Source organism: Muscardinus avellanarius, assembly GCF_963383645.1.
Source record: "Muscardinus avellanarius genome assembly, chromosome: 1".
In the NCBI taxonomy this organism is placed as follows: domain Eukaryota; kingdom Metazoa; phylum Chordata; class Mammalia; order Rodentia; family Gliridae; genus Muscardinus; species Muscardinus avellanarius.
In genome coordinates, this window is record NC_137786.1 from 124,435,606 (window position 1) to 124,448,728 (window position 13,123).

General features: G+C 37.3%; 2 protein-coding genes across 2 annotated transcripts in view; both read right to left on the minus strand.

Moving 5' to 3' along the window:
- Nucleotides 1-13,123, minus strand: part of LOC308278630 (uncharacterized protein) — a gene marked incomplete at both ends in the record, with an annotated part of 90,980 nt that overhangs the window by 11,178 nt on the left and 66,679 nt on the right. The gene's annotated exons all lie outside the window — the stretch shown is intronic.
- Nucleotides 3,875-4,802, minus strand: LOC308271937 (olfactory receptor 8B8-like; the record flags this gene model as incomplete). Its single annotated transcript, XM_080708616.1, is given in 2 exon segments — nt 3,875-4,511; nt 4,513-4,802. Coding segments are annotated over 2 exon segments (927 nt in total).

Here is a 13,123-nt window from a genome sequence, read left to right on the forward strand (position 1 = left end):
ATGCAGAAGAATTAAAATCATTTTAGAAGGTAGAGCTTTGAAAAAGTTGAGTAGCAATGACTAGCAGAGAAACTTTGTGAAGACCAGGATCACAGAACTGCCTTATTTCCCTTTTTATCCTAGTGCCTGGAACCCTGAAATAGTGCTACACAGTGACGCATAGATAGGAGTCCTGGATAATTCCTTTTAGTTGAGTATATAAATATATTTTAGAATGCCAATTTATAGAGATATTGAGTCTTCTTTTGTAAATGGAATCATGGTTTGATTATTCTATAATCTATCTTTTTGGTCAAAGATTTTTATTTAGTATTTGGTAGAGAGGCATTGTCATGAAAAATCAAGTAACATTTTATTACCATTCAGGTCCACTAAATGTGAGGAAAATATATAATCAATTTAAGTTGAAATATGCATTAGGTGATGATAGGACATCAAAATATGATGGGGAGATGGGCAAGAGTAAAGTGCTTTCTACAGCCTCATCATTAATGCATAACTTTGATTTAGAATCCCTCAAAGCTGGAATTGGTCTAATGAGTCCCAATTCTTATTTCCAACCACTCTGTCACCATGAAAGAGCCACACATTTTCAGTCTAAAACCAAAATGAATCCCACAAGGTAAGTCTTCTTTGTGTCCTGAAGGGAAAGAGTGCTTCATAAATTCATTAAAAGTTTTTGTTTCTTTGGCGAACTTTTGAGTGCTCATCTCTAAATGGAAAGATAAGAGGATAATTAATTCTCCAATTCTCCATCTCAACTTCCAAAGGGATTTCATACCAAAGGAATCAAAGTCAAATTGTAAAATTGCTAATCCTAATGCTCCAAGGAAATGAGTGTGAGAACTACTCTATTTCCTACTTCCTACTGAAAAGTCTTTTTTAATCAGATTTTTTAGTTTTGCTTTTAATTTTTATAATAACTGGGTGTGGTAGAGCATGTTTATAATCCTGTACTTGGAAGTCTGAGACAGGAGAATCTCAGATTTAAGGCCAGTCTAGGCAATTTAACAAAGCCTTCAGCAATTTAGCAAGACCCCATTTCAAAATAAAAAATAAGAAAGGTCCGGGTATGTAGCTCAGAGGTAGAATGCACCTGGGTTCAACCCCCAGTGCAGTAACAACAATAATGATAATAATAATTAGAAGAGAGAATGTTGCGTTTTTGTTTTGTTTTGTTTTTTTGGTGGTACTGGGGGTAGAACCCAGTGGCTTTCTACCTCCGGCCTATACTTCCAGACCTATTTTCTATTTTATTTGGAAACAGGGTCTCACTAAGTTGCTGAGAGCCTCACTAAGTAGCTGAGGCTGGCTTCGAACCTACGCGATCCTCCTGTCTCAGCCTCCCAAGTGTGGGGATTACAAGTGTGCGCCACCACACCTGGCCAGAAGAGAGAATTTTAAATGTTCTCCCAGATATAATTGATGAATATTTGAGGTGACAGATATGCAAATTGCCCTGATTTGATTATTATGCATTGTATGCACGTATCTTTTTAAAACTATTTCTTCATTGAATTTTTCCTTCATTTCTATCCTTTTCACTCTCTAAAAGGGATGTCTACTACTTTTGGATAAATGCCAGGGGAGCAGGATAAATCTTCAAGAGGCTTCACTGTGGCATTCTGTCAAAGCAAACAACACTTCAGGGTTTGTACCTCAATTTTCAGACCCAATATAATAATAATAATAATTTATTTTTACTGTCAACTCAAAAAAATAATGATTCAGTTATTTAGATCATAACAGACTGATAAACTAAAGTGAATGAGACCTTAATATGTTTATTGAGAAGTATAGCAGCCATGCTACAGAACTTCATGCTGTACAAGATGGTAAGAATGTGACCCAGAGAGATAAAATGACTCTGCAGGTCCACTCAGCTAATAGAGGTACAGCTGGAATTTGTGTTCAAAACATTTGTCAATTCTTCCACTACGTAAAGTATTGTTTTTCAAACCTTCTTTGGTTCCCTGACCCATTTTTTTCAGTTTCCTATTTTCACTGACTAGAAAATGCTATTAGAATGCTAATTTTTAGAATGAATTTAGATCAAGGGCTACTGTTGCTTTGAAACCGAGTCCTGGAGTACCATCGCACATAAATACCAGTTGAAATGTGATGAAAGTTGTACACTAGGTGCTGTAAATAAAACAATTCATCAAGTGATGTGGGAATGTAAGAATATATCACTTCAAATCTCACTATGCTGTATAATTACAATGTACCAACAAAAGAATAAAAATATACTCTTCCACACTGAGCTTATTTTAGGTCTCATATCATAACATTTATGCCTGAAATGGCGGAGAAATATTTCATTTTATGGCATATTGCTGATATAATCCTTAATTTTTTATCAAAAAATATTTTTCAGAATACAATTATGTCAATTGCAGCAAAATGGGTGGAACTTGAGACTATCATGCTGAGATCAGCCTGTCACAGAAAGTGAAAGGTCATATGTTTTCATTCATATATGGAAGCTAGAGAGAAACTGGGTAACAAAGAGGACTTCAGTTATATGAGGGGAGATACTAGTTGAACAGTGGACAGGGATCTGGGGGAGAAGGCAGCAAGGAGAAAGGGGAGATGGAAGGATGGAAACAATTCAAGTAATCCTTTGTTCATACATGAGTTATCCATATGGATGTACATATGATCTATGGGAGGGTGTAGTGGGAAGGGGCCCAGAATGAAATACACACTGAATGCTGTGTGCATGTTTGTTTTTACCACTCTGAAACTTAAACTCACCATGACGTATATTTACAATGTTCCGATAAAAAATTAAGAGATTTCTTCTGTTCAAAATTATTAAACATATGGTTTATTAGTAAAACTGTGTCTTTTCTAACAAAGTAGAATATCCCCTTTGGGAATAGAGAGAGAGAGAGGATGAATTCATGAATGAATGCAGTACAGTAGTGCACACCTGTAATTCCAGTACTTGGGAGGCTGAGACAGAAGGATCATAGGTCTGATCATAGTTCTGAGGCAAGACCCCCAGAAACTTAGTAAGAGCCAGTTTCAAAATGAAAAAAATACAATAGGGCTGGAGTGTATAGGTCTGGGAGTGTAGCTCAGTCATAGAATGTCCCTGAGCTCAATCCCTACTACCATGCACATGCAAAAAAAAAAAAAAAAAAAAAAAAAAGAATAAAAAGAAGGAGAGGGAGGGAGGAAGATAAGATAAGATGTGCTATGTGCTTTCCAGAGGTAGAAAAGCCCAAAATAAGGTAAATTATTACAAAAACCATTCCATGCATTCTTTAAGTCACCATTTCTCTATATGTCTTTTCCTTTTAGATGGAAAATTACAATTATAACAAAAAGCATAAATACAGATAGAATAAATAAATAGGCCACTGATACTTACTGAGCTCCTACTAATGCGAGAACTGTGCTGAACATATAATAGTGAGTACAGCACACATGGTGCTTGCCCTAGTAGAAGGGATAGATATTTAGGTAAGCAATTTAAAGAGATGTTAGATTACTTTTACCAAAGATCTTCTCTTATGCTATACTCTGAAATGCACAGAATAGGGGCATCTCTAGCTTAGCATGGTACTTTAGGCTAAGGTTGCTCTTCAGTTGATGTCTGAAGCAATAACACAAGAAATAGGGATGGGAGCAGTCGGTGCCAGTGTTCTAGATAAGGAAAGACAAGTACACATTAGCTGGAGAGGAAGGCTTGATTATTTAGAGGTCTCCACCCAGGAGACCTAATTGATTTTCTAATTCAAACCTAATGCTTTTTCTGTTATACCTCATTTCTTTCCCTGTGAAAAAGCTTTAAGGTGGTTTGGAGGAGAAGGGATGAATAATGGGAAAGCTGTATTCTCTTATAATAATGAATACGGCTCCCAGATCAGGAAAATATTTTCCTACTGAAGCTTTTCTTCAGGGCAACCTTAACCTCCTTATTCCAGAAACTGTAGATCAGAGGATTGAGCATGGGTACCACAATGGTACAGAACACCGTGGACACCTTTCCCTGGTCCATGGACAAAACTGAAAAAGGATGGAGGTACATGAATTCCCCAGACCCAAAGAAGACAGAGACAATAATCATATGAGAGCTACAGGTGCCAAAGGCCTTGGATCTTCCTTCAGTGGAAGGAATTTGAAAGATGCTGGCAAGGATGAACGTGTAAAAGACCACAATGGCGAGGCTGGGCACACCAACATCAAAGCCCACGACAACAAACACCACCAGTTCATTGACTCGAGTGCTTGTGCAGGAGAGCTCCAGAAGGGGAAGGGTGTCACACATGTAGTGGTTGATGGTTCTGGCCTTGCAGAAGGTCAGCCTCAGCATGCTTCCTGTGTGAGCCCAGGCACCAGCAAATGCTCCCACATAGACCATCCCAGCCAGCAGAGAGCAGACCCAAGGGGACATAGAAACTGTGTACAGAAGGGACTTGCAGACGGCCACATAGCGGTCATAGGCCATCACTGTCAACACATAGCACTCAGCACTGACAAAGAAGCAGTAGAAAAAGAGATGAGCCTGCATAGGAGATGGTGTTCACCTTGGACACAAAGTTTATTAACAGCTTTGGGGTAATGGCAGAAGAGTAACAGAGATCAATAAAGGACAAATTAAAGAGGAAGTAGTACATGGGAGTGTGGAGGTGAGAATTCAGTCCAATTAGAGTGACCAGACCCAAATTCCCTGCCACAGTGACCAGGTAGATTCCTAGGAATAGGAAGAAGAGTGGGAATAGGAGCCCTGAATATTCTGTTAAACCCACCAGAATAAATTCATTGATGAAAGAACTGTTTTCAATATCCATTCTCTTCCAGCAGAATCTGAAAGACAGGAAAGTATAGTCATATTTGAGATAAAATCACTATTTGTCATGTAAGCTTGGCATGGTGGCACATGCCTGTAATCCTAATACTTGGGAACCTGAGGCAGGAGCCTTGCAGGTTTGAGGCCAGCCTCAAAAACTTAGAAAGACTCACAGCAACTTATCAAACCCTATTTCAAAATACAAAAATACAAAAAAAGAAAAAAAAAGATTTTCGTCGGACGTGGTGGCACACGCTTGTAATCCCCGCGCTTGGGAGGCAGAGACAGGAGGATCGCGCAGGTTTGAAGTCAGCTGTGCTGGCTTAAGAGACCCTGTTTCCAAATTTAAAAAAAAAAGTATAAAATAGGTCTGGGAGTGTAGCCCAGAGGTAGAAAGGCTTCCAGGAACCCCAGTACCACACATACAAAAAATATTTTCCATGCAACTCTATGTTTATTTCCTTTTACAGCCAGGAAGTCCAAAGACTGTTGAGATTTAGATGTCATGTGGAAAGTTGGATCTGATATTGCCTGCACAAAGAAGGCAGGTAAGTATACAGTAAGCACAGGGAAGGCATAAGCATACAGTAAGCACGGAAGAGAAATGTGTCAAGAAGAGAGGTAAGGCAGAAATTTCTTTTTTCTCTGCCTCGGTTTTTCACTAAAACTCTAGTTGATGCTTGTTAACTTTACACACCACACTCCCTGCTCTGGCCACCAGTGTAGACGGGATGCTGAACAAGATAAGACCAGGAGCACCATGCCCATGGCAGAGTAGTAAAACAGACTAACAGAAGCTCTGGCTTCCCAAGCATGCACAACAAGGAATCTGCCGTAGAACCTGAGTCTCCTTCATAAGAGATTTGCTGAAGGGCAAAAAGCGATTGGAGGTGTGACAAACTCTATCATTTCAGTAATACCTCTGCCCCTCCCCTATGTGCGTCTTGGGGTCAGAACTGAAAAAAGCAGGAAAGATCTCAGGAAGACACAAAAACACAAAGATCCAATGCTCACCCTCCTTACTGATGCCCACAGGCATCAGAGCCACCCTTGTGTTTTCCTCTTCACCAATGTTTCCCCAACAGAAGTAGCTCTGCTGCTGTAGAAGCTGATAGTCCTGAACTAAAGCCCTCCTTCTCCTCTTTTGCTGTGGAAAGGCTCAGGGCATGTATGAATCTACCTTAGACTTGCTTTGCAAGTTAGCTCAAGATCATGACTTTTAACTGTGATTTTGCCTAGTTGTAATTATAAGATACAATCCAATCCAAATAGCATTCTCTCTCTCTCCTCTCTCTCTCTCTCTCTCTCTCTCTCTCTCTCTCTCTCTCTCTCTCTCTCTCTCTCTCTCAACATAATAGGTAGCACCATGGAAATTATTTTATTCTAAGCATCTGGGACTTGATTTGAAGGCTTTCCCAAGAGCCCCTCTGCAATTCAAATTTCCTTTATTGAAGGATAATTTAAGAAGTTGTGTATAAAGTGATGAAGAGGCTTTGACTTTGGTGTCTTTAGAAATGACATTCAACTGAGGGATTACACATTCCCCAGGGAAGCTGAGGGGTGAAACTTTCCACTGCCTCCTTATTCTTATGCTTCTTTGATTTGTGGATATGATTGCAACACACAGCTAATGGCATTTAAGTATCTTTCAAAAGTATTACAAGTATGCACACATCTTCCCACATGTAATTTTATATTGATATATATAAATATGTGATACATAATACTTTATATTTTTATAACATACCACCTTCTCTCTTTTCTTAGCAGCCCTTTTTAAATCAGTGCCCTCAAACTTGTGTCCTCCAATCATATAACACATGTCATAAAACATAGCACACATTTTTTCCATATTTTTCTAGTTTTTTACATACTCAAATACATTTACTTAAGTTTTTATTTATTTATATGTATTTATTGGTGTGTTATCATCTCACATGACAATGTAGTTTATGATGTCATACATACACACAGCACTATCAAAATGGTTGCAGGTGTCCCTATGCTGATGTGTGAAATCAGTTAACTCTATGTTTGAGAGATTTTATTTATTTATTTATTTATTTATTTATTTATTTATTTTTGTGGGCCTGAGGATGGAACCCAGAGGCATTTGACCTCTAAGCTACACCCCCTGCCCTAATTTTTATTCTTTATTTTGAAACAGAGTCTTACTGAGTTGCAGAGGGCCTCACTAAGTATCTGAGGCTGTCCACGAACCACAATCCTCCAGTCTCAGCCTCCTGAATGCTGGGATTACAAGCGTGGCTGTTTGAGAGACTTTATTTTTTACAATTTCATTAGTACATTGTAGTTACACAACATGGTGAGGTTCAAAGTGATACATTCATACATGCACACAGAAACATGTGCTCCCGTTTCCCACCCACACCACTTCCTCCCTTCCTGTAGGTTTAATGAGGATGGCATTAATACCTTCATGTATGGACATACCATTATTTGATGTTTACTTCCTCAAGCAACCCTTTTCCCCTCCCCTCCCTTTGCATCCCCGTCCATTTCCTCATCTTATTGAGATCTAGTAGGAAATACATTACATCCTTTCTTTCTTTCTTCTCACATCCTAAGTAGAAATGTATCACATGTTCTAGGTCTGTGCTTTCTTTTTTTTTTCTAAAATCTTTCAAGAATTGCAGTAACTCAGTCCAATTGTCTTGTGCAATAGTTCATATTTTTAAATTCCTTTCTCCTGCCTAATATTTTATTTTTAAGAAACTACTGGAAACTTCTACTTGAGGATCCTGCTGGGAGTTCAAATGTAATAACTAATTTGGGAAAGTTACTTAAACTTTCTTTGCTTTAGGATTCTAATTTCTAAAACAAATATGGTAATTAATAGCACCTCTTTCTTTAGGTTTTCATGTCAATTAAATGAAAGGCTGTAAGTAAAAATGTTAGAACAGTGCCTGGAATATGGTAAATAGACAAAAAAACACCAGCTCCTATTATTTATGTTCTTATCACTTTGATAGACACTTTATTGTTCAAGATAATTCTTTCTTTAAATTCCTGCTTTTCCCTAAAAACTTTAAATTCTATAAGAATAAAGTTCACATCTTCCTTTTTTTCTATTTTTCTTCTATTTTGTACAGTACAGTGGTCTATAGCAGTAATTCTTGAAATAGTTTTAGAAATTATGCTATTCTCTGGCTAAAAGCTCAGAATTCTTTCCACACTTCGCACATGCTAAGAATAAAGTCTCCAGGCACAATGACCTCCCTCCCTTCCCTCAGACACCTCGAAAGTTCAGGCACTCTTTTATGTTTAACTGGACTGTACTACTCACCTGGAGGGGCTCCTAATGTTCTAGCATTTTCCTGCTTGCATCTTCTTATTTAGCATGTGTGCTGCTTCTAGAACAAGCTCCAGAAAACACAGCTCTGCCCCGCTCCAGTTTAAGAACTTTCAACTGTTCTCCATTACCCTCTGGGCAATTGGAGCTATGTGATAAAAGTATATTTTAAAACCATAATTCAGCCACATTTGAAATTCAAAAAGAAATTGAGCGAGAGCTTTAGCAGATGAGAAGCTACAAAAGAACTGACCTGGTTATTTCTGAATATAGTCTCTCTTATATGGAAGCTGCAGAGAAAATAGAAAACAAAGGAGAGTTTCAGATGAATGAAGAGAGAAACCATTAGAATAGTTAAGGAGATTGGGAGAGGGAGATGGGGAGAGAGAAAAAGGAAGATGGAAGAAGTGAATAGCTCAAATGATGTTTCGTTCATTATGAATAATATCAGTACCAATCTCACTAATATGTACAGGGAGGCAGAGGAGGGGAACAGGGTGACATACAAAGGGAAATATACCAAGTGTTGTGTGCATATATGTTCGTGCCACTTTGAACATCATTATGATGTATAATCACAATGCACCAATGAAAGTATGTTAAAAGTAAAATAATTTTAAAATGCTTGCAAGGAGAAATAGATAAATCCACTAATATAAGTAGAGACTTCATCAGAAACATCCTTTGTCAGAAGTGGACAGAATGAGTAGACAGCAAATTGTGTCCAGGAAGGACACAATTGAACACAACATTGTCACCAATTTCTGTAGACTACTTTATCCAACAGCAGAATACACATTCTTCAAAAGATAACATGAAACATTTATCAAGATAAATCTTGACAATAAGACACATTTTATTCCATTTAAAAGAAGAGGTCATAAAGTTTCTACTCTCAGCTAGAAATGTCTAATGGAAAAACACTAACATCCATGAAAAACAAATGGCACACTTCAAAAAAACACATTAAAACAATAAGAAAACACATGTTTTTAGATTACATAGGATATAATAAAGAAATCTCAGGAGAAATTCAAAACATTTTGAGTTTAATGAAAATAAAAACCCAGCTTCTCTTAATTAGTGGAAAGCCACAAACACAAGAAAATAAACAACCTGATTAAAAATTGGGCTAAAGACCTTTACAGACATTTCACCAACTAAGAGACACAGATAGCAAGTCATCATGTGAAAAGACACTCCACATTATCTATCTTCAGTGAAGTGCAAATTTAAAACAGTGAAATGCACTACGCACTTGCTAGAATGGCAAAATCCCAAAGATAGACAGCACCAAATTGAGTGAGGAAGTGCGGCAAAACTGAAGCTTACGTACAGCCCCGGGGAAACAAAACAGCAGAGCAATGTAGAAGGCAGTTTGGCAGATTCTTAGAAAACAAATCCATCGTATGTTCCAGCAATAACACTCCCTGCCAATTATCTAAAGGAGTTGAAATTTTTTTCAAAGAACACCTAGATAAGGATGTTCATAGTGGCTTTATTTAAAGTTGCCCAATATGGAAAGAACCAAGATGACATTCAGTGAATGGATAAATAAATCCTGATCTATTCAATGAAGTGTTATTTAGCTAAAAAGAAATTAGTTACCAAGACAGGAAAGGACACAATTGAACACAATATTATCACCAATGTTGAAAGTAAAGGCATGAAGAAAATGTATATACATATTACTAAATGAAGAAAAGCCAAGTTGAAAAGGAGGTGCATGCATGATTCCAACTATAAGAAAACCCTAGAGAGGCAAATCTGTGGAGTCAGTAAAAAGATTAGTAATTTCCAATGGATAGGGGTGAGAGATCAAAGAATACACAAAGTATAGAAGATACTTAAGTCAGTGGGAATCGTTCTTCTAATGGTGGATATATATCATCATATGTTTGTCCAAACTCAAAGAATGCACAACACCAAGAGTGAACACTAATGTGAAACAGGAGTGTTGAGTGACTATTATGCACCAAGTCCACCCACTGTGATAAATATGTTCCTGTTATGGGGGACATTGATAGTGGAGAGGCTATGTATGTGTGGAGAAAGGGGGTTTTGGAAATCTGTGTACTATCATCCCACTTTTTCTGGGAACCTAAAACTGCTATAAAATGACGCCAAAAAGGAAAAGATGCTCAAAATAATTGCCATTAAGAAAATGCAAATTAAAACCATAAGAATAGCCGGGCGTGGTGGCCCAAGCTTGTAATCCCCGCGCTTGGGAGGCAGAGACAGGAGGATCGCGCAGGTTCGAAGCCAGCCACGCGCGCTGGCTTAGGAGACCCTGTTTCCAAATAAAAATGTAAAAATGGGTCTGGGAGTGTAGCCCGGAGGTAGAAGGGCTTCCAGGAACCCTAGTACCGCCAAAAAAAAAAAAAAAAAACCATAAGAATATATCACTACAGCTCTATTAGAAGGAGTAAATTCATTTCAAACTATAAAAATAGTGCTGAAGATGACACAGAAAAATTGGAATTCTCATACATTACTGGTGGAAATGCAAAATAGTGCATCCTGTTTAGGAAACGATTTTTGAAAGTTCCTCATAAAGTTGTCACCATCCAAAATATTTACCTAAGTAAAACATGCTCATACGAAAAATTGTACACAATAGGCATAATTAACTAAAACATTTTCTCTTTCTGTACAGAGAAGTTCATCACATTTATTTAGCATTTGTTTGTTTGTTTGTTTGTTTGTTTGTTTGTTTTGTGGTCCTGGGGATTGAACTCAGGGACATTGTACCTCTAAGCTACATTTCAAGCTCCATTTTATTTTATTTATTTTACTTTGAAACAGGGTCTCTCCAAGTTGCTGAGGCTGGTCTCAAACTTGCCATTCTCCTGTCTCAGCCTCACAAATACTAGGATTACACACCCAGACCTTGTGGTTTTTCTGTCAGTCACATGAAGATCATGAATTTTAATTATAACTTTCTAGTCATTTCATTAAACTGAAAAAAATAAATCTAAGTAAACCAGGAGTGGTGGCATATACTTATAATCCCAGCATTTGGGAGGCTGAGACAGGAGGATCATGGTTCATGGACAGCCTCAGCTACTTAGTGAGGCCCTTTGCAACTTAATGAGACCCTGTTTCAAAATGAAAAGGCTACTTGTAATCCAAGTACTTGGGAGAAAGGCTGAGACAGGAGGATCGCAGGTTCTTGGCCATCCTCAGCTATTTTGTGAGGTCCTCCACAATTTAGGGAGATATTGTTTCAAAATAAAGAATAAAAATAGATCTGGGGGTATAGCTTGGAAGTAGAATGCCTCTGGGTTCCATTCCCCATACCACAAAAAATAAATAAATAAAATAAAAATAAAAATAAGTATCACTCCTTGTTTTCAAGATCATAGCATGTAACATTATGTAAGTTATTTTATTCTGGACTTTGAGGAGCCAGGGGCTTGAAATAAAGTCTTCCTCAGGAGCCTCTAGATAATCCAAATACTTTAGTTAACAGAATTATGAAATTACTTTAACATAAATAAAGATGCTTTAGCCCCAATGTCCTTCCTTGGTGACTCAATCTTACAATCAAACATTTTATATCGGATTTTACATTTTTCATGACATATAATGTAGAAACCTTCTCTATTCCCTTCTTTATCTCTTAATTCTTTCTTAACTTTCAAGCAGTGAGTTACTTGAAATAACTCTTAAAATGCATTTTATGTACACAGTCTCTTACACACTATTTTAACATTTTGATACACATGATCATGTGATGTATAATACTTTAATTTTTGCAGTACAGGGGATTGAATCCAAGGATGTTCTTCCTCTCAACTATACCATCCTTTTCTTTTTTAAAATTTTTTAATGAAACATGGCTTCACTAAGCTATCCCATGTTGGCCTCCAAGCTGTCATCCTCCCGTTTCAGCTTCGCAAGTACTAAGATTGCAGGTGTGCTCCACTGTGCCTGGCTTACATAATGCTTCAAAATCTTAAAAACAAATCACTTTGTTTCATTTTTCTTCAAGACTAGCTTTCCCTTTTTGAATCTCCATGATTTATCACCCCCAATTATTCATGTTTACAAGCTAGCACAAACTACATATTTTATTACTTGCTAAGCTAATCAAGTTTATTCATAGGAGCTCTGTCCTTGAATTTTTTTTAGAAAAATGACCTCTTCCTTTTGTCATTTGACAATACTCCATTGAAGCATCTCCAAAATCTATGTCTTAGATGTATCATAAGGTATCTAACACTCCATGCTACTAAAATTTCCTTCTTCCTTCCTTCCTTCCTCTCTCTCTCTCTCTCTCTCTCTCTCTCTCTCTCTCTCTCTCTCTCTCTCTTTCCTTCCTTCCTTCTTCTTGAAGTACAGGAAATAGAACCCAGGGGGCATTCTACCTGCGAGCTACACCCCCAGCCCTATTTTTATTTATTTATTTTGAAACAGGGTATCACTGAGTTGCAAAGGACCTCACTAAGTAGTAGCTGAGGCTGTCCACAAAACTGTGATCCTCCCGAATGCTGGTTTTTCAGTTTTCATCATCAAAATCAATGTTAAAATAACCATCATTATATATTTGTTTTTATATGCCAATAGTTATATTTCAGTAAGATAAATTTGTAGAATGTTGTCTCTCAGTTTAATATATATCGTCAAGTGGTTTTCTCAAAGCCCTAATAACTCACAGCCCCCAACAGGCAAGGGCTGCTTATCCTTCGGAGAGACACTGGGGCTGGAGTGGAGTTTCTGTGAGACTGTTTTCAAATGCAAATTTAATTTGACACTAAAATATTATATATAGATATTATATATAATATCTATATCTATATCTATCTATCTATATCTATATCTATCTATATCTATCTATCTATCTATCTATATATATATATATATATATATATATAGGGAGAGAGAGAGAGTGAGTCCAGGGGCATTCTACTCCTGAGCTACACCTTTTTTATTTTTCATTTTGAAACAGACACTTGCTAAGTGCTAATGGTGCATCTGCCCTACTTTATGCTATGGAAAAAAATTGT